This window comes from Vicia villosa, linkage group LG5 (genome assembly GCF_029867415.1).
Source record: "Vicia villosa cultivar HV-30 ecotype Madison, WI linkage group LG5, Vvil1.0, whole genome shotgun sequence".
Classification (NCBI taxonomy): Eukaryota; Viridiplantae; Streptophyta; class Magnoliopsida; order Fabales; family Fabaceae; genus Vicia; species Vicia villosa.
Window position 1 is genome coordinate 172,313,815 of NC_081184.1, and position 19,816 is coordinate 172,333,630.

General features: G+C 34.4%; 4 protein-coding genes across 4 annotated transcripts; all 4 read left to right on the forward strand.

Moving 5' to 3' along the window:
• The first annotated feature begins 17 nt into the window (after positions 1–17).
• On the forward strand, positions 18–1,058 carry LOC131608225 (uncharacterized). The gene is made up of 2 exons (XM_058880145.1): positions 18–253; positions 419–1,058. Exons 1-2 carry the CDS (start codon positions 86–88, stop codon positions 1,010–1,012), a joined length of 762 nt encoding a protein of 253 aa, XP_058736128.1. The 5' UTR covers positions 18–85; the 3' UTR covers positions 1,013–1,058.
• Positions 1,059–2,152: 1,094 nt separating this feature from the next.
• On the forward strand, positions 2,153–3,534 carry LOC131608226 (uncharacterized). Its single transcript, XM_058880146.1, has 2 exons — positions 2,153–2,386; positions 2,857–3,534. The coding sequence occupies exons 1-2, from the start codon at positions 2,222–2,224 to the stop codon at positions 3,448–3,450; spliced, it is 759 nt and encodes a 252-aa protein (XP_058736129.1). The 5' UTR covers positions 2,153–2,221; the 3' UTR covers positions 3,451–3,534.
• A 5,872-nt stretch (positions 3,535–9,406) lies between these two features.
• On the forward strand, positions 9,407–11,350 carry LOC131608227 (uncharacterized). The gene is made up of 2 exons (XM_058880147.1): positions 9,407–9,772; positions 9,885–11,350. The coding sequence occupies exons 1-2, from the start codon at positions 9,611–9,613 to the stop codon at positions 10,476–10,478; spliced, it is 756 nt and encodes a 251-aa protein (XP_058736130.1). The 5' UTR covers positions 9,407–9,610; the 3' UTR covers positions 10,479–11,350.
• Positions 11,351–12,860: 1,510 nt separating this feature from the next.
• On the forward strand, positions 12,861–14,770 carry LOC131608229 (uncharacterized). Its single transcript, XM_058880148.1, has 2 exons — positions 12,861–13,472; positions 13,888–14,770. Exons 1-2 carry the CDS (start codon positions 13,311–13,313, stop codon positions 14,431–14,433), a joined length of 708 nt encoding a protein of 235 aa, XP_058736131.1. The 5' UTR covers positions 12,861–13,310; the 3' UTR covers positions 14,434–14,770.
• Positions 14,771–19,816: the final 5,046 nt, after the last annotated feature.

The window sequence follows — 19,816 nt, forward strand, 5'->3', positions numbered from 1 at the left end:
TTGGATTGGTCTCATTACTAGGTTGTTATAAACCTAGTACATGAATCAAACATTACCATAGAATCAATCTTGTATTGTATCAAACATGGTGAACGAGCATTTGGATTTGGAGCATGTGTTTGTGCCATTGGGTTTATTGGTGTTCTTTCTGTACCATATGTGGCTTCTCTTCACCATTCTTCGTCAACCTCATCGAACTATCATTGGCTTAAACGCTGAGTCTCGGCATCAATGGGTTTATGCCATGATGAGTGTGAGTCAATTCTTAATTTACAGCTTTTCTATTGTAATTCATAGAAACAAAATTGTTTTTGATTTTGCACACAAGCTGTTTGATTATCTCATTTCTAAGGATTTCTCTTATTGTACAACATTGTTTTTGTTTCTGCTTTTGTTAATTTAATTGCTATAATTTCAGGATCCCTTCAAGAATGGTGTTTTGGCAGTTCAAACTATGCGCAACCATATCATGGCATCGACTCTTCTTGCTACAACAGCGATCACACTAAGTTCACTGATCGGTATTTTCGCTAGCAGTTCGTGGAGTTCTGACGACACGTCTTCCATACTTCACAGTACTTCCTCAATCAAACGTATTTCGATTACTATTTGCTTCCTTGTTGCATTTTTATGCAATATTCAGTCTATAAGATGCTACTGTCATGTCAGCTTTTTAATCACCGCGCCTACACTTCGAGATAAAAAGGCGTATATGGAATATATTGCTAAGACATTGAATCGCGGTAGTCACTCTTGGTCGCTTGGATTGCGAGCATTTTACTTGTCATTTCCTCTCTTTCTGTGGATTTATGGACCTATACCGATGTTTGCTTGTTCCTGCTTGACATCATTCAGTTTGTACTTTTTGGATACTACTGCTAGAATCACAAGGGATCTTCACAGTAATTCGTTCACGAAGGAGAGTAATGATGTAGAATCTGCAGTGGAATCTGATTACCATTCTTTAGCTGGTAACGACTTGGCTCAAAATGCAGCTGTAGATAATGTGTAATTGATGTATATTTGTAGCGTTGACAATTTTAGCGACCTTTTTTGTGTATGATTCTGTTAATAAGTATGAACATGTGCATTGGATGTTGGAAGGATTCAAAGAGTAGAGTTCTAGGTAGTGACTTTTAGTTTCTTATTAATGGTGGTAGAATTCATTTAAGGTGCATTTGCATTTGTTACTTCTCATGATTTGCGCCTCTTCAGAGTATAAACTGAAAAGGCAGCAACAAATAAGTTGGTCATGATTCATAATGTGGCTTGCATTGCATCATCCTGTCTGGTTAACTACATAAACAACATTGGTGTTTGATTCTCTCATGGTTTTTAGGTTCAGCACAGGCTCATAATGCTAAAATAAGATTTGCTTTTCTACACAATGCTAGACATAGTTGTAGTTACTAGAATTGTATTTTCTGTATAATGTTGTGTGTCCAATGAGATCACACTGAATATTTTTTTATAATCATATGAACCATACACATCAAGGTGTTGATTCCAACAACTTCGAAAGAATCATGAAATTCTCAAGAATTAAGGAAGTCTGAGATATACTAACGATGTATCATGATGGTGGATATAAAGTCAAGAAAGTAAAATTCAATCATTGAGAAGAAAATATGAGATGTTGCATGATGACGGTCAGTCATCATGTAATTTTTGAAGCAATTTCTGTTGTTTTTAGTTGTTATTAGTGAAAAATTACAAAGTCTTAGAAAAAAATCAGTATTTTATGATAGAAGGAACAAAGCTGTTAAAAGAGAAGAAAATAAGAAAATAAAGAAGAAAATTCTCCTCAAGGTAAAGGAAAAATCGCGACATAATTTATACAATTCGTTACGCGATCCTAGCAATATTTGGTGAATCGCAATACGATCAAAGGTGGTCAAGTCACAATTGTGACAAAAACTGAATGCAAAAGTAATTTTATAAGGATTAAAAGTCGATATTTTTTTATAGAGACTAAAAACCAAAATTGAGATATGTATAGGAATCAAAAACATATTTAACCCAAAGTTAAATAAAGAAAAATATTGTTTTTTAATTTATTTAAAGGAACTAAATATTAAATAAATGATCAAAAGGGCATTTCAAAAAAAAAATTGTGGTCAATCTTTCTTCCATTTAAAGTGGTCAAAATCATTCTCATGTTTGGCAGTAATAAGACTGATCTTTGGGGATCTTGCAATCAAATATTACCATAGAATCAATCATGGTACTGAAGGAGCATTTGGAGTATGTGTTTGTGCCATTGGGACTATTGGTCTTCTTTTTGTACCATATATGGCTTCTCTTTACTATTCTTCATCAACCTCATCGAACTGTCATTGGCTTAAACGCTGAATCTCGTCATCAATGGGTTCATGCAATGATGACTGTGAGTCAATCTTTTGATTGGAGTTTGGAACAGAAAGTTTATATTTTGATTGTTTGGTTGGGGAATGTTTTGATTGTGAAATCTTGCATGCTGGTTTCAAATAACTCCACTTCACATACATGTTTAGGCCTTTTGATCATCATGCACACAAACTGTTTGTAGAAAGGCTGTATTAAAAGAAGGTGCTTAAAATAGGTTAATTAAGCAACACATTCTGAACTTTAGGTAGCTAATAATGTTTTATGGTTGTGTTACTTAGATTTGCTTAGAACATGTCATTTACTCTTCTTATTGGTATGAATTTGATAAAGGCGTTGTCTTTGATCATTGAGTATCCTTGCTGATTGTGTTATCTATTTTGGATACCCGCGCCTGTTATTGTTTATTTGATCAAAATATTTGGCTTTTTCAGCCTCTGATTTTGTGTTACATTGTTTGTGCTTCTATTAATTCAATTGCTATATTTTCAGGATCCCTTCAAGAATGGTGTTTTGGCTGTCCAAACTATCCGCAACAATATCATGGCATCGACTCTTCTTGCTACAACAGCGATCACACTAAGTTCACTGATCGGTATTTTCGCTAGAAGTTCGTGGAGTTCTGATGACACGTCTTCCATACTTCAGAGTACTTCTTCAATCAAACGTATTTCGATTACTGTTTGTTTCCTTGTTGCATTTTTATGCAATGTTCAGTCTATAAGATGCTACTGTCATGTCAGCTTTTTAATCACCGCGCCTACACTCCGAGATAAAAATGCGTATTTGGAATATATTACTAATACATTGAATCGTGGAAGTCACTCTTGGTCACTCGGATTGCGAGCATTTTACTTGTCGTTTCCTCTCTTCCTATGGATTTATGGACCCATACCTATGTTTGCTTGTTGCTGCTTGACATCATTCTGTTTGTACTTTTTGGATACAACGGCTAGAATCACGAGGGATCTTCACAGTAGTTCGTTCTATAAGGAGAGTAATGATGTAGAATCTGAAGTGGAGCCTGTTTATCATCCTTTAGCCGGTACTGATTTAGTTCAAAATGCAGCTGTAGATAATGTGTAATCGATGTATATTCGTAGCTGTAGCAGTTTTCACAATCTCTTTGTTCACTATTTGTTAATAAGTATCATCATATGTGCCTTGGAAGTTGGTAGGATTCACTGAGAGTAGAGTTCTAGGTAGAGCGCATTTGCATTTGTTACTTTCATGACCCCTCTTCTAGCATAAACTATAAAAAGGTGGCAACAAATTAGTTGGTCATGATTCAATGTGGCTCGCATTGCATCATCCAGTCTAGTTAGGACATAAACAACATTGAAGGTTGATTCTGTCATGGTGTCTAGGTCCATCACGGGCTCATTTCTCTAAGGTTGTTGTTCTTCAACATGATCACCAATGATAGGCTCCACCTTGAAACTCAAATCTCTCCAAGCCCACACTAGTTATTTATTTGACCTTTACTGTTGTTTTGAAACACCAATTTACATCTATGCTAATAATGAATTTTCTGCTTTTAAGACACCGATTTCTATAACCTTTACTCTACTAGGATATCCAAAAAAACACCCCTTCTATTATATGCCTTAGACCATCTTTCCTTCATTTATGTGATAGTCATATGCACACCCAAATACTTTTAAACGAGTGTAGCTTGCAACCTTGATATTCCACATTTATTGAGGTGTCTTAAGATCAATAGCAGTTGATCGACTCATATTTAGAGGTGTAAGAATACCATATAGCTTTTAGACCCCTATTTGACCCTTTATGTCTCCCATTGAATGAGTACTTTTTTCCCTAATACCATAGATATTTCAAAGCGAACGGAGTGAAATAAAGTGAAATGGAGTAGAACGGAATGAAGCGGAATGAATATCTCATTCCATTATTTGAATATTTTACTATGGAATGTAATAAAAAATGATATTCCACCAAAATTGGATGGAACAAAAATGAGGGTAAGCAATGGAATTGGATGGAATGCATTCCATCATGTTTTCTCTATTTCATTCTCTTTTTACCAATTCAGACGGGTCAGGTTGATGTGCATAAGGTATATCCTTATGCACGGTACATAAGTCTCGTACGAGTAATATTTAAATTGTTCCGAGTAACATTTTAGTTAGAAACGAGTAATAATATCATAATCCATGAATAATATATGTATTATTTGTACACGTCTATTAATTATGAGTATTTATTAATTGTGAATAATGAGTACACTATTCTGAGTAATATTTACACAATTCTGAGTAATATCGAATTTTAAATATTTTGAGTAATATATTCATTGTTCTGTATAATCTTTATACTATTTTGAGTAATCTGTATATTATTTTGAGTAATAAATATAATACTTTGAATAATATAAACAAAATTTGAGTATTTATGCACCGTGCATAAGGATATACCTTATGCACATCAACACATCCCAATTCAAACTATGAAATATAACATTATTTCATTCTGTTCTGCTCCATTCCGTTGCATTTTGTCCGTCAGTCCATGCATAGTCTAGTGTTATTAACTTTTAGGGGGTGCAAGTAAAGGGGCTTGAGAGTCTTTGGATCTGTTTGGTTCAAATGAGTGGGAGGAGAGGAGAGGGATTTTAATGGAGGGAGGGGATGAAAGAGATTTTTTTTTAATTATGTATATGTTTGGTTCAAACGAGGGGAATGGAGGGAAGAAGAGGAATTTTGGTTAAAAATATGTTTGGTTCACGGGGGGTGAAAGAGATTTTATTAATAATTTACTTTTTTATCCTTATCATTTTATATAAGTGATATGATATTCAAATGTGAAAATTTCATAAATATTTTTTTGAAAATAATATTTGTAATATTAAGTGATTAAAAAGTCATAACTTACCACATAACGTTAAAAAAATGATTCATATTATAATTTTCTACATAAATTATACTATATGTTGATAATAACTTTTAATTTTAAATACATAAAATAAATTATTATTAAATATATATAATAGAAGATATAATAAAATTTATTATTAGAAAAAAATTAACATAAATAAATATAAAAATTAAAGTTATAATAAAAATTAAAAAATTCCAGTGATTATAACTTTTATTAGATAAAAATATAATTTGAAGTTGAAGAATACTTATAATAAATTAATAGAAGCAATAGAGAAAAATCACATAAAAGAAAAGTAAGAACACGAAAGAAAACAATAATTTTGAAATAATAAAATAAAATTGAGGATATTTTAGTAAATATATTAGATTATTAATATCAAAAGTGATATTCCCTCCCCTCCGATTCTCCCCAATTCGGGGAAACACAAAAAGTCCCCTTCCCTCCTCTCCCCTCCTAAAAATTGAACCAAACACATTTCATTATAAATATTCACTCCCCTCCATCTACCTCTAACCAAATACACCATTGTTTTCTTGAAACAACTATTTTAATTTTTTGAAATAAAAAATCATTTTTTAAAAAAAGAAATCCGAAAATAATTTATAATAATAATACACTTTTTTTAAAATTATTTTTGAAAATATGTTTTTTCAAATAAACAATTTTTTTAAAAAAAGGAAATGTAATTTTTATTAATTTTCTTTTTCTAAAAATAAAAAACAAACGTTTTTTTATATATGTTTAAATAACTTTTTTTAATTTTTTCTGAAAATAAAAAACTATTCCCGGTCGCCGATGCCGACTCCAACTCATCATCCAATAGATGCTCTTTACCGTGGGCGTCGAGGTTAGCTATGTTTATGCCTGGTTGTGCTCCCCAAACTACTTCTCGGGGACGTTAAAGAAAGTTCTAGATTTCTTCATAACTACTTAATGTTTGTGACGAGCCCTGAGAAAGCCACCTTTGAACACAACAGGTGTACCAGATTCGTCACGATACTTCAACTTTAAGTCTACAGGGGATGTTACAACATGCTGCTAGAAATGAACGACCTAGGAGGTTGTTGTCAGAGTCGTCTCAAGTTTTTAGAAGCCTTGTGTTATTTAGTCATAATTTAACCATGACAAATTAAACAGAGACCCTAATTAATCACAATTTAACTTGACAAATATTTTATGAGACCCTATTTAGCTATAGTTTAACCCTGATAATTTTGAGGCCTTGTGCGGTAGCCCGCCTTACACACCCTTAAAGATGGCTCTGGTCGTTGTATGCACTTTCACATGGAACAAAAAAGGACATTTAGTGTCACTCTCTCACTCCTTTCCCCCAAGATGACTCAGAAAATAGATCTTTCCGCTCGGACAAGTGGAAGAGTCGTTAAAGCAAGAAGACATAGGGTCTTTGTAAGGTTTCAGATCTTGGGGCCTCAAACCGACTTAACGAGAATTTCAAGTTAAATCAAATTACAAGAGCTTCCATCATCCACCAAAACTCTTGAGACTGAATGATTAGCAATGACAAAGATGATGATTAAAGTAAGATCAACGTTAGAAGTTTCATATATCCTTTCCTATCAAGAAACCATATGGTAGGTCTACTATCCTCATGCTCTTCGTATGGCGATGCACATCCATTTGATGTTGGAGGAAGAGATCTGGTTTGAACGGATGGATCTTCTCCGACAGTATCGACGGGGAAACCCAAGGTAAGGCACAATTCATAAATCTTTGGGATTGTGTTCATTTGATAATTAATGTTGAATTGGTGGAGATATAGAATGGAAAGATCTAATTATGAATTTTTGTAGAAATGAACTATTGATTCCCACAAAAAGTGCCATTGTTCTATTTCGAAACTTGAATGGTTGGTGGAGCCTCGTAATGAGGTGTTACGCCTCACTCCGGTATGGTGATGTGGGTGGTCCTGCAATGTTAGCACTCCAACACCCAAGTTAGTTTGTGAACTGTGGAAAATGGAGTGAAATTTGTTTGATAAAATTGTACCAATTTTAGAGCCAATGTGAGGATTTATATGATGGTTTAAATTGGGCCCCCTGGACCTGTTGGGCCTAGGACCGATCCAGGATAATTATCATGCGAAGACAAGTAAGACTAAGGGGTGTTGTTATAAACACTGTGAGTGTGTGACTAAAGCACGCAAACCCCTACGATGAAAGATGCTCAATCAAAGACACAAAAACTCAAAATGGAAGGTGGTGGTTCGGGCTCCCCCTCCCCCTTTGGTAGCTAGTCACTCTAGAGCAAAGGAGGTAAAGCCCTATTACGTCGGCCTCGAAGAAAGTATTAAACAATAAACATCACTATTGCAAAGATAGCCTAACAAAAAAAGAGTACTTAAATCATATGATTTCGGCTCCTTACCGTGAGTTACCACCCTCTCATCTATTATCTCCTACTCATGATGAATCTATCCCTCGTATTTGCATTATGGGGTGGAAGAATTCAAGCCACTTCAAAGCGTTTTCGAAAGATACTTACATTATACAATAACTAAACTCCACCACCTTCACAAAATCTTTATACATGTGAAAACTTCTAAACCGCATTTCACGAAGGTCATCTTAAGCCTTCTCGAACTTTCACTTAAGGACATCTCCAACTCTCTTAGTGTTTTGTGAGAAGAGTCTAAAGCAATGTTCACATTGGCGATGGCAGTTTTAGTGTTAAACAACACCTTCAAAATTGACCTCAACACGATATCCCTTTTTTATCCCTTGAGTCAACACCTGCACTTTCTCAGCTGATAGATGAGTATACCTGAATGCTCGCACCTCATCGCTAGTATACCCTTATCGGACAAAGTAAGTTTAGTGAGAAGTTGACACCTCTTGATAACAAGGGCATCAAAACGTTCCTTAAGCATATGTGTTTCCTTCTTAAGACATTCAAACAAAATATTTCACCCTTACATGCGAAAGCCAAGATAGTAAAGGCTTTGCACATTTGATATTGCTTCGGTCCCACCAAAGACCTGATAAAACATGCTCGACTACAAGGGCGCAACACAAATCACCATCGTTAGAGGATATCAAATAAGTGGGACCTTGCTAGAGAGTCTAACACTTGATCCAAGTTACCAATTCATCAACCATTGTCTGATCTGATCGGATAGCTCCTTGCAACCCACATCAGATCAAGCGAGGTGGTTTAGTGGCCTATCATATATGATTATGTCACGCGTCATAACATGCACACTCTCTCGTTCTCACTTTTACAAGCTACACCTCTCTTACCTTAATGACTTGAACATTGAAGTGTTAACTTTGTCAGTCCACCCCACTTAACCGTATTGAAGACTCATATCACTGTATCAGAAGAACTTTCTTCTTTTGCATTATCAATCTCTCATTATGTCTCGAAACTGTTATAAAATGATCTATACACATTATAAAGTATTCTTGATATATTCCACAAAATAATGTATACATATATCATTTTTTTTAAAGCAAATCATCTTTTTACTTTATTTATATTATACCATTCCTCTTCTATTATTTTTGTCAAAAATCATTCCATACTTTGAATATACATAACATAGACATGTAGAATACAATATTTGGTCTTCAAGCTTTGAAAGGATACCAACTGGACAACATGTTGTGGAGACAAAATATATTGCCAGTGGCTGTCAATTAGTCAACAAGTAATATTTTTCAAAAGCATCACATTCCCCTTTTAAAATAATCATCACTACCAAATTAAGTAATTGGCAAAATTATTATCAAATACCACTCCATCAATTATCAAAGAATATACTAATAAATATATTAGTTGACAATATAATAAAAAAAATTAATGTCTCCCCTCTTGCAGTGCACACGTGCTATAAATTTAAACAAGTGTATTTGGCTAACGCCACTTCTCACACATCTTGGGTTTGAATAAAATTTATTAATATATTTTGATATTTTAAAAAAAAATTATCATTAAGTTACAAGTTGCAGCAACATATTTTATAAATTTATTTCATTTCGTCTCTTTAAACTAACTCAGTTGATAGTTGTGCAGAGACATGTGATTTATGTCTAGAGATATTTAATTTATATTTTTTAAACTAGCTCAGTTGATAGTTGTGTAGAGACATCTGACTTATGTCCAAAGATATTTAATTCGCGTTTGATCTTGTGATTAATTTTTACAGTTAAACTGGAAAAAGTGATTGATGTCACTCTCATGTTTGTTACTAATGAGTTTGATGTCTTTGGATTTGGTCTCAATACTAGGTAGTTATAAACATGTTACTTGAATGAAACACTACCTCAATCTTCTCTTATCATAGAAACAATCTTGTATAAACCAAACACTACCTTAATTTGGAGACATGGTGAACGATCATCTAGAATTTGTGTTTGTTCCATTGGGATTATTGGTGTTCTTTTTATACCATACATGGCTTCTCTTCACCATTCTTCGCGAACCTCATCGAACTGTCATTGGCTTAAACGCTGAGTCTCGTCATCAATGGGTTCTTGCCATGATGAGTGTCAGTTACTTCTTGCAAACAAAAGCTTTATATTTTGAAATTTCATGTTGCACATGTACTGTTTGATTATTTTCCCACTTCAATGAAATTGATTTTAGACTCTGATTTTCAGGATCCTTGCAAGAATGGTGTTTTGGCGATCCAGACTATTCGCAATAATATCATGGCATCGACTCTTCTTGCTACAACAGCGATCACATTAAGTTCACTGATTGGTATTTTCACTAGCAGTGGGTGGAATTCTGATGACACATCTTCCATATTTCACAGCACTGCTGAAATCAAGCGTATTTCGATTACGGTTTGCTTCCTTGTTGCGTTTTTATGCAATATTCAGTCTATAAGATGCTACTGTCATGTCAGTTTTTTAATCAACGCGCCTACACTCAGAGATAAGAAAGCTTATATGGAATATATTGCTAAGACCTTGAATCGGGGAAGTCATTCGTGGTCATTAGGATTGCGAGCGTTTTACTTGTCGTTTACTTTCTTCCTCTGGATTTATGGACCTATACCAATGTTTGTTTGTTGCTGTTTGACATCATTCTGTTTGTACTTTTTGGATACAACAGCTAGAATCACAAGGGATCTTCATAGTGATTCGTTCACGAAGGAGAGTAATGATGTAGAATCTGCATTGGAGACGGATTATCATCCTTTAGCCGGTAACAATTTAGCTCAAAATGCAGCTGTTGATAATGTGTAAAATTGATGTATATTCGTACCAGTTACTACAATTTATGCGATCTTTTTGTGTATGATTGTGTTAATATGTATGAACATGTGCCTTTGCTGTTGGAAGGATTCACTGAGAGTAGAGTTCTAGGTAGTGAAATTTAGTTTTTTGCTAATGGTGGTAGAATTGATTTAAGGTGCATTTGCATTTGTTAGAGTTGTGTTATGCGTGATAAATATGTATTATTGATTTGAGATATTATCTACCTTATTTCCTTTTATGTAAGTATTCTAATTATGCAACATTCACTCCCTGCTATCATGAGATTTGCCTTCTACATATTTTTGTTTTAATTACAAAACTATGAGAGCTAATCCCTCGAGCAATTTAGCCAAAAACCTTATCCCCAACTTGGTTTTAGAACTCGCAATTAATGTGGACCCAAGAGGAAAAGTCCAAAAGTTTAAAAACTACAGCCATCAAGTTACAAACTTAACTAATTGTTCTGTTGGTTGACCACCACTACCGTCCCTGAGAAGACAAGCATGGTTCCCAAACCAGCAGAGTCTTCGGCCATTGTTTCAAATTTTGCAGGTTGTAGGGGTGGTCAAGGTGTAGTTCCTCCTCAAACTATTAATTGTAAGTGTTTTGGTCATACCAAATATAAGTGTCATATCAAAGAACTTGCTTAGATGATCATACCAATTTCTAGGAGTTTGTTTAAGACCGTATAAAGTTTTAGTAAGTTTAAAAACATGATCAAGAAATGTTGAGTTGATAAAACCTGGAGGTTTATCAACACATGCCTACTCCTAGATGTACCCATTTAAAAAAGCACTTTTTACTTTCATCTAAAAAAGTTTGAAGTTCACAATGCGCAAAAAAGATAATAGCATCTTTATGACCTCTAATCTAGCTACATGGGCATAGGTTTCACTAAAATCTATTCCCTCATCTTGATTGTAACCCTACATAACAAGTCTAGCTTTATTTTTTACAATATTTCCATCTTAGTTCAGCTTGTTGCAAAAGACCCAACAGGTACCAATTACTTGATTAGATGAAGCTTTGGGAACGACTCCCTAAACGATGTTTCGTTCAAATTGATTTAATTACTCTTGCATGACAAGATACCAATGTTCATCGATGATAGCCTCGTCCATTCCCTTTGGATCAATTGTAAAACAAAGACCACAAAGTTACATACCTTGTTAAGGGAGTATCGAGTGGTAACTCCCTTAGAGATATCTTCAATAACATTCTGAATAGGATGATCCTTGGTCACACTCCATTGTATCGGACAATCATGATGATCTGAAGGAGTATCCTTGTTTGGATATTGAACAGGTTCTTGATCTGAGACTTGCTTTTGACTTTGACCTTGTTCTACATGTTGATGATTTTCTTACAGATTTTATCTTTTCCAGAAAACACGCACAATCAAAAACTTATACTTCTAATAGTTTAGGTTTAGTTTCATAAAAAGTAGCATGAATAGATTATTCAGATGCAAATTGGGCATGAGGTTTATCTGACAGACGACCTACATATGGATATTGTTTTCTTATTAAAGGCAATTTGATAAAAGTAATAAGTAAAATGTTGTCACCATATCCAATGCAAAGATTGAGTATTAAGCTATAATGCTTACTACATGTGAGCTCATATGAATCAACCATCTTCTTCAGAAGTTACACTATTGTAAAATAGACAATGTGAGGAATTTTTTGACAACCAAGTTTCTCTACACATTGCTTATAATCCAGTCTTTCAAGGACAAATAAATCATATTGAGATCGATTGTCACTATATTCGTAAAAAGATTATGTCTGGCGAGATTTTTACTTCTTTTGTTGGTTCTAATGATCAACAAAATCTCTTCTGCGGACCAAAGATCACTTACATATGTAACAAGTTTGATGCATACCATTTGTATGTATGCTCTAGCTGCTTGAAAGTGAGCGTTGAGATATGCATGATAATATTATTATTGATTGAGATATTATTTCCATATTATTCTTAATTATGCAATGTTTAGTCCCTATTATCATGAGATTTGCTGTGAGCTAATCCCTCAAGCAATTGAGCTTAAGGTCATATGAATTTGTACTAGTGAAATCTCTCAAAAATTATATTAATATTTTGACAGAAGAGAGTGAGAGTAAGTAACAGAAGATGACACAATTACAAACAACATTATTATTTAACTAAAAGTCTTGTTTGCATATGACAGTGATGTTTTGAGAACTAAGGTTGTTTTTGCTTTTAAAAACAAAAAGCATGAAAAACAGTGGTTATCATGAAACAAAATTAGGTCCACCAAACATGGGATGTACACTTGTTTAATTTTGATATGCTAATGTCACTTCCATTTGGAACTGTTAATTAATCTTCACATATAAATTTTGCATCTTTATGAATATTAAACAAGTGGAGCAACAAATATAACTTCATGTTATCTGTATTCCAACTTAAATTTATTTTGTTTATCAATCAAATTCAGACACAGTTGAGCAACGTGGTTCACTGCATAGATGTATCTTTTCCCACTTGTTGTTCCCTTTTGACGTAAGATGGATTTAATATAAACAACTATTGTAGACAACTTTACTATTTGAAAGAACAAAGAATAAAGAGAATAGCATCTTTACTTGTTTTTTAGAAGGAAAAAAGCAAGTTTGTATCAGTGGAAAAAGTGTATAGTGAGAATAGTTTCTTGAATTTCATCACATTTTTGGAGTGTTTTGTTGTGGGGTAGCAATAGCATAGCACTACACTGATAATAATGTGAGTGTGTTAGTGAGTGAATAGTGAAAGATTAAGAAAGGTAAAGTTTGATTTGAAGAAGGAAAAGGTAAGAAGATGGGAATAGAGGAGTTGGATTATGTGATGGTGCCTGTTGGTATCATGGTGTTGTTAATGTATCATGTTTGGCTTCTCTATGCTATAATCCGCCAGCCATCTAGCACTGTTATTGGTTTGAATGCTCAGACTCGTCACCAATGGATTCTTTTCATGATGTCTGTCAGTAATCCTTCTCTCTATTTCTTTCTCTGATTGCTTATATTTGTTGGTTGACGATGTCTTTAGGTATTTTGCGTGTTCACGCAGTCAACACATCACTAATCCTTAGGTCGAGATCAGATCTAGATTGTCTGATCTCGATTCAGCGGTTATCAATGTGATCACTGTGTGACATTGTTGACTCAAGACAATCTAAACTTATGTTCGGTTCGAGTTTCATTTTCTTAGACATATCTAAGTTCGCGCGTGTTTGAATTGATAGTGAATTTGACAGAATTAGAATGTAGCGCTCTGAATTAGTTTATGGCAACAAAATATGGATTAAAATATGCACTAATGAAGTTGTTTGCATTTGTTGTTTGTTTTGATCATAAACAAGCTCTCTTGTGATGTTGCATATAATGTTTGTTTTCAGGATCCATTGAAAAATGGTGTTTTGGCGGTTCAAACGATTCGCAACAATATAATGGCATCAACTCTTCTAGCTACAACAGCAATCACACTAAGTTCTCTCATTGGAGTTTTTGCAAGCAATATTTCAGAAACCAACCTAGTTTATGGCAACAAAACATCCCTAAACTCATCGATAAAACGGCTTTCAATCTCACTATGTTTCCTCGTCGCGTTTCTATGTAATATGCAATCCATAAGATACTATGCACATGTGAGTTTCTTAATCACTACACCTACAATCAATGGGAAAAAGGACTTCATTGAATACGTAGCGAGAACATTGAACCGCGGAAGTTATTCGTGGTCTCTTGGTTTAAGGGCTTTCTACTTGTCAATACCTCTTGTCCTATGGATTTATGGTCCTATACCTATGTTTATTTGTTCTTGCTTCACATCATTTCTTTTGTACTTTTTGGATACAACTACTCAGATCACAAGAGATCTTCACAATAGGTCGTTTAGAGAGAAGGAAAGTAGTACTACTCAGGAAGTGGATGCAGCAGCATAGTTCCATGTTTAGATATCTAATAACTGTTATTCAACTTGATAGTAATTTTCATCTGTATTGTTAAAATTATGATACTGCGAAGGAAGTGTTAAATGTGTTTGAACACCTTCTTCGTCGTATAAGTTAGCATTTTGGAATTTAGATTCAAAGATATTTAAGATTTGCAATAGCTTGGTATGAAAATTGGATTTTGCAGCCAATACTATACTGAAGTTGTATGCTCTGACACCCTCATTCCTTTATATATTTATTGACAGTACACTATTGTATGATGTATATTGATAACATGCCTTATATATTGGGTGTGTTTTTCTTAAATGATACTAGCGATCGTAAACATGTATGTTCGTCCTGTTTAGGTTTATACAATTATGCTAAAATCTCAAAATATGGGACGGACAAAGTAGAGGAAGTGGGCCATAATTCTTGACTCGGTCGGCCAAAAAACGGGACGGGTTTGACGGACTTCGTCACCCTTAAAACTTAAAAGTGATAAAAAGTCGTGTCCTTTCCATTTAGAGTCACCACAAAAATTGGGCGGACAAGAAACCTTGTCTCAACCCACCAAAATTGGTAGGCTAATTAGCAGCCCGACCCATTTTCCACCCCTAGTTGGATAGGACTATAGGAGGTATGACTCCATCAATAGCCTTTTATTTTGTAAATCAAATATTTTCTGCATTCAACTGTATAGACTAATTCTTCGAAATCAACATATATGATTGAGCTGAGAGAAACATGAATCATCTCATGTATAGCACTATCATTTTTCTGCAAGGTCAATACTATAGGACAAACAATCTTTAAAGCCGTTTCAAGTAATGTGGTAAAAAATGAGAAAGCGTATTTCAGAAATCAACATGTTTTCATATCATTTACATTTGACACTTTTAGTTTCTTAATATCAGATACGGTGGATTTTTTACAAAGAGTTCAAAGGTTCATGCATAACAACGTTGTGTTTCATAGATCAATGAAAATACATTCAAAAAATAATAGCATCGCTGTTTGTTGCACTATTTAGCTTCTATTCCAATATATACTTGATCATATTATACTTAAAAAAAAATCATTGAATGACACAATATGAAAATAACAAATCAAATTTCATCATATCAAGGCATATGAAAAGGTATGTAATGAAATGAGGATAGTTGAACTTCATAAACATGAGTCAGATGTGTGGTGTATTATAATCTTGAAGTCAATGATTGGTGGAAGGGATAAAAAAAAACATTTAACTAGTACTGCTACTACTACTTTGTTTGAATGTGATTGTCAGAAATAGAATGAGTACTATTGACAATTTCTATGACAATGACGATTAACAATAAGAATGATGGCAAAAAAAAAAAAATCTGTATGGATATTAACCTAGACAGTGAGTGAATCAGCTGTATGTGTCTGAACTAACAACTCAAAGATAGAAAGTGGCGTATTGAATTTTGCAACGTGCATTCAGTACCTTACATTTCCTTATCAATCATGTAGTAGTAGTACTAGTTGAAGAGACACATGCACATGATGATATTGATTCATGATTGGTTACCTATCATATCAACAACCGCCAAGCCAATCCGCAGCTGAAATCTACTCAATTCTGTCACAATCATACGTTGATAATGCTACATCAAATACAAGACTTGTCTTGTTCTTGTGTTCAATTTTTGTATCAACTTTCAAACCTAAGCTTCAAAGTAATTCTGTCTCTCTCTCTTGAGAAAGTGTTATGGTTTGTTGGATTATGTTTTTGTGATTAGAGTGTAACTAACTACAATAAAGTCATCCGCAATAGCAAAATCTTCAACTCAGATAGTATTAGCATCTAAATCAACTTTATTACTACTTTCTAAAAACTTGGCGAGTAATTTAATATAATGAGTAACAATGAAATTTGAACTAAATTCAGTGATTTGGTTGCAACACTTGCCACTTTTTGTTGCTGAAAGTGAGCATATATAGGCTTGTGATGATCTATAGAGGAACCATTCATCTATGACAAATCAAGAATTTATTAATTGAAATTCAGCAAAGAAAATTCATAGTAGTTGTTGCAAAAGAGTAGTTGTTGCAAAAGAGATGGGTTCTCTATTTTTTTTTAAATTATTATTATTATAATTTGGTGTGTAAAAAACACATATACTTAGGACATGTGAAATATAATTAATATTTATTTGACTTCATACACATAAAACTCTATAAATGGAGTTCTCAAATTCTTTTAGAAAATAGAGAGGATCCTTACTCAAAAAAGATAGAGGAGAAGAGTATTTTTTTTTATATGGAAATGGTTTGGGTAGATCAAAGGTGAATTTTTACATATTTATTGAATGACGTCAGAATACTATCATCTACTTGCACTTATATCGGATCGAGTGTTTGTCTTGGATCTGACTAGATTGTGGTATTTAGTTTTTTTTGTGCTCTTTTGGTTGGTTAAAATTTGTTAACGGTAGATTTGACGGTCATGTCAGTGAGGTGTATTTTTAGGAGCTTGGGTCTTGTTATAGTTGTTCTTTTGTTGTATCTCAACGTTTTTTTTTTTTTGTCTTTTGGCACTTTTGTGCTTTGTGTATTTTCTTTTTTTACTTTGGTGATTCTTCATCTTTTATTAATATAATTATTATTTGTCCTTTAGAGTAAAAGGGAAACCCATTTTAAATTTTTTTTTTTTTGTCTTTTGGCACTTTTGTGCTTTGTGTATTTTCTTTTTTTACTTTGGTGATTCTTCATCTTTTATTAATATAATTATTATTTGTCCTTTAGAGTAAAAGGGAAACCCATTTTAAATATGGTCCAAATATTGAGACTACACCTATGATGGAAAAATGGATTTGGCCCGTCGAACATGTCTGTTTTGCCCGCATTTTTTTATAGTATGGGGCAGGGTTTTAGGCTCACGCCCTTTAATGTGCTCACCACGCCACGCACTGTTTTTTGTGCGCTTTTGCGGGCACATGTTTTTTCATATAATTTTATAATTTTTAGGCTTAAAAGGTTAAATGCGCGCGGGTCCATCCCGTCTCACCCTCATTTTTTATGGGACGGGTCGAGGTTTTAGGTCCGCACCCTCAAATATGTCCGCTCCACCCCATCTTGTTTTTTAGCAGACTTTTGCGGGGTGGGCCTAAATGGAGGAAATTGAATAAAATAAAATAACATTATTCTATAAGGGTACTTATACTATTGTGAATCAATATAATTTTGAGTTAGAAAAAATGAATAAGTACCCTTATAGAATAATGTTATTTTATTTTATTCAATTTCCTCCATTTAAGTAAATCCCTTATCCACAAGTATTGTCCTATTCTCATAGGTCATAATTTGGATATATCATAATAGTCTTGATTAGCTAATGATGCATTACTTATCAATAAAATTGGAACCATCCAAAACATACAAATGCATATTGTGTACCTTTTAGCAATTATCAATTCACCATTTTCAACATGTCATATTCAACTTTAAACCAATATCCAAAATCATCAAATATATTTAGTGTTGTGATTGTATTTCTGTGTGTCGAATATGATCACACATGCTGTATATTTATATGCAAAATATGTATACACAATAGGTAATGATATAATTTACACTTATGACTAATTGAATACAAATCAATACTAATTGATTTGTAACCGATTCTCAACACTCCCCCTCAAGCCGGATCGTATATATCGTATGATCCGAGCTTGTTACAAATATAATTCACTCGAGAACCCTTAAGAGACTTGGTAAACATATCAGCCAATTGATCTTCAGATTTGACGAACTCTGTGGTTATTTCTCCTGATATATAGTACTTTTTCCCTTACATAGTGACAATCTATTTCTATGTGTTTGGTCCGTTCATGGAATACCGGATTGGATGCAATGTGAAGTGCCGCTTGATTGTCGCATATGAGTCTTGTGTCCTGAAGGTCTCCCAACTTAAGTTCAGAGAGTAAATTCTTGAGCCACGCAAGTTCCTTTGATGCTGCTGCCATAGCACGATATTCAGCTTCAGCACTAGATAGTGCAACTGTGTTTTGTTTCTTGCTCCTCCATGAGATCATATTTCCTCCAATAAGAACACAATATCCAGAAGTGGATCTCCTATCCGACGGTGATCCTGCCCAATCTGCGTCGGAATAACACGTGATTTTAGCATCACCCTTATCTTCATATAATAGGCCTCTTCCTGGTGCATTCTTTATATATCTGAGAATCCGAATAATTGCATTCCAATGAGTATCACAAGGAGCATTCAGAAATTGACTCACAATGCTCACTGCAAACGTAATATCTGGTCTGGTGACGGTAAGATAATTGAGTCTACCCACTAGACGTCGATATCTTCCCGGGTCTTTCAACAGCTCCCCCTGACCCGGAAGTAGCTTGACGTTGGGATCCATAGGAGTATCAATTGGACGACAATCAAGCATACCAGTTTCATTGAGGATGTCTAATGCATACTTACGTTGGTTAATTGCAATGCCTGACGAGGAATGAGCAACTTCAATACCCAAGAAGTATCTGAGTGGACCCAAATCTTTTGTCTGAAAGTTGTTGAAAAGATGCGTTTTGAGCCGTTGGATACCCTCTGTATCATCTCCAGTGATAACAATGTCATCAACATAGACCACAAGAAAGATGCGTTGACCGGTAGAGGAAAGAAGAAAGAAAACCGAGTGATCTGATTCACATCTAGTCATACTAAATTGTATTAAGGCAGAGCTGAAGCGACCAAACCAAGCACGTGGAGACTATTTCAGCCCATAAAGAGACCGACGAAGCCTACAGACAAGTCTAGAATTGCCGGGAACGGTAAAACCTGGAGGTTGGTCCATATATACTTCCTCCTCCAATTCTCCATGTAAAAAGGCATTTTTAATGTCTAATTGATGAAGCGGCCAATGATTAATAGCAGCCATTGCAAGGAAGAGACGGACTGAACTAATCTTGGCCACTGGAGAAAAAGTGTCACCATAATCAAGACCAAATATCTGTGTATATCCTTTGGCTACCAAACGAGCTTTAAAACGATCGATTTGACCATCTGGTCGAACCTTCACTGTATAAACCCATCGACATCCTACTGTAGTTTTGTCGGAAGGTAAAGTAACAATATCCCAAGTGTTATTTGAATGCAATGCAGCCATTTCTTCCATCATTGCCTGACGCCAATTGGGATCAGTCATAGCTTCACCTGTAGACTTAGGAATAGACACAGAATCCAAAGCAGACACAAAAGACACATAGGAAGTAGAAAGACGGTCATAATTTAAAACACAAACATATTTAGGATTTGGAGTATGAGATCGAATACCTTTTCGTAATGCTATAGGGAGGTCAAGTTCAGGTGACGTAGCTGGAGGAACAGTTGGAGTAGGAGATGGTGCTG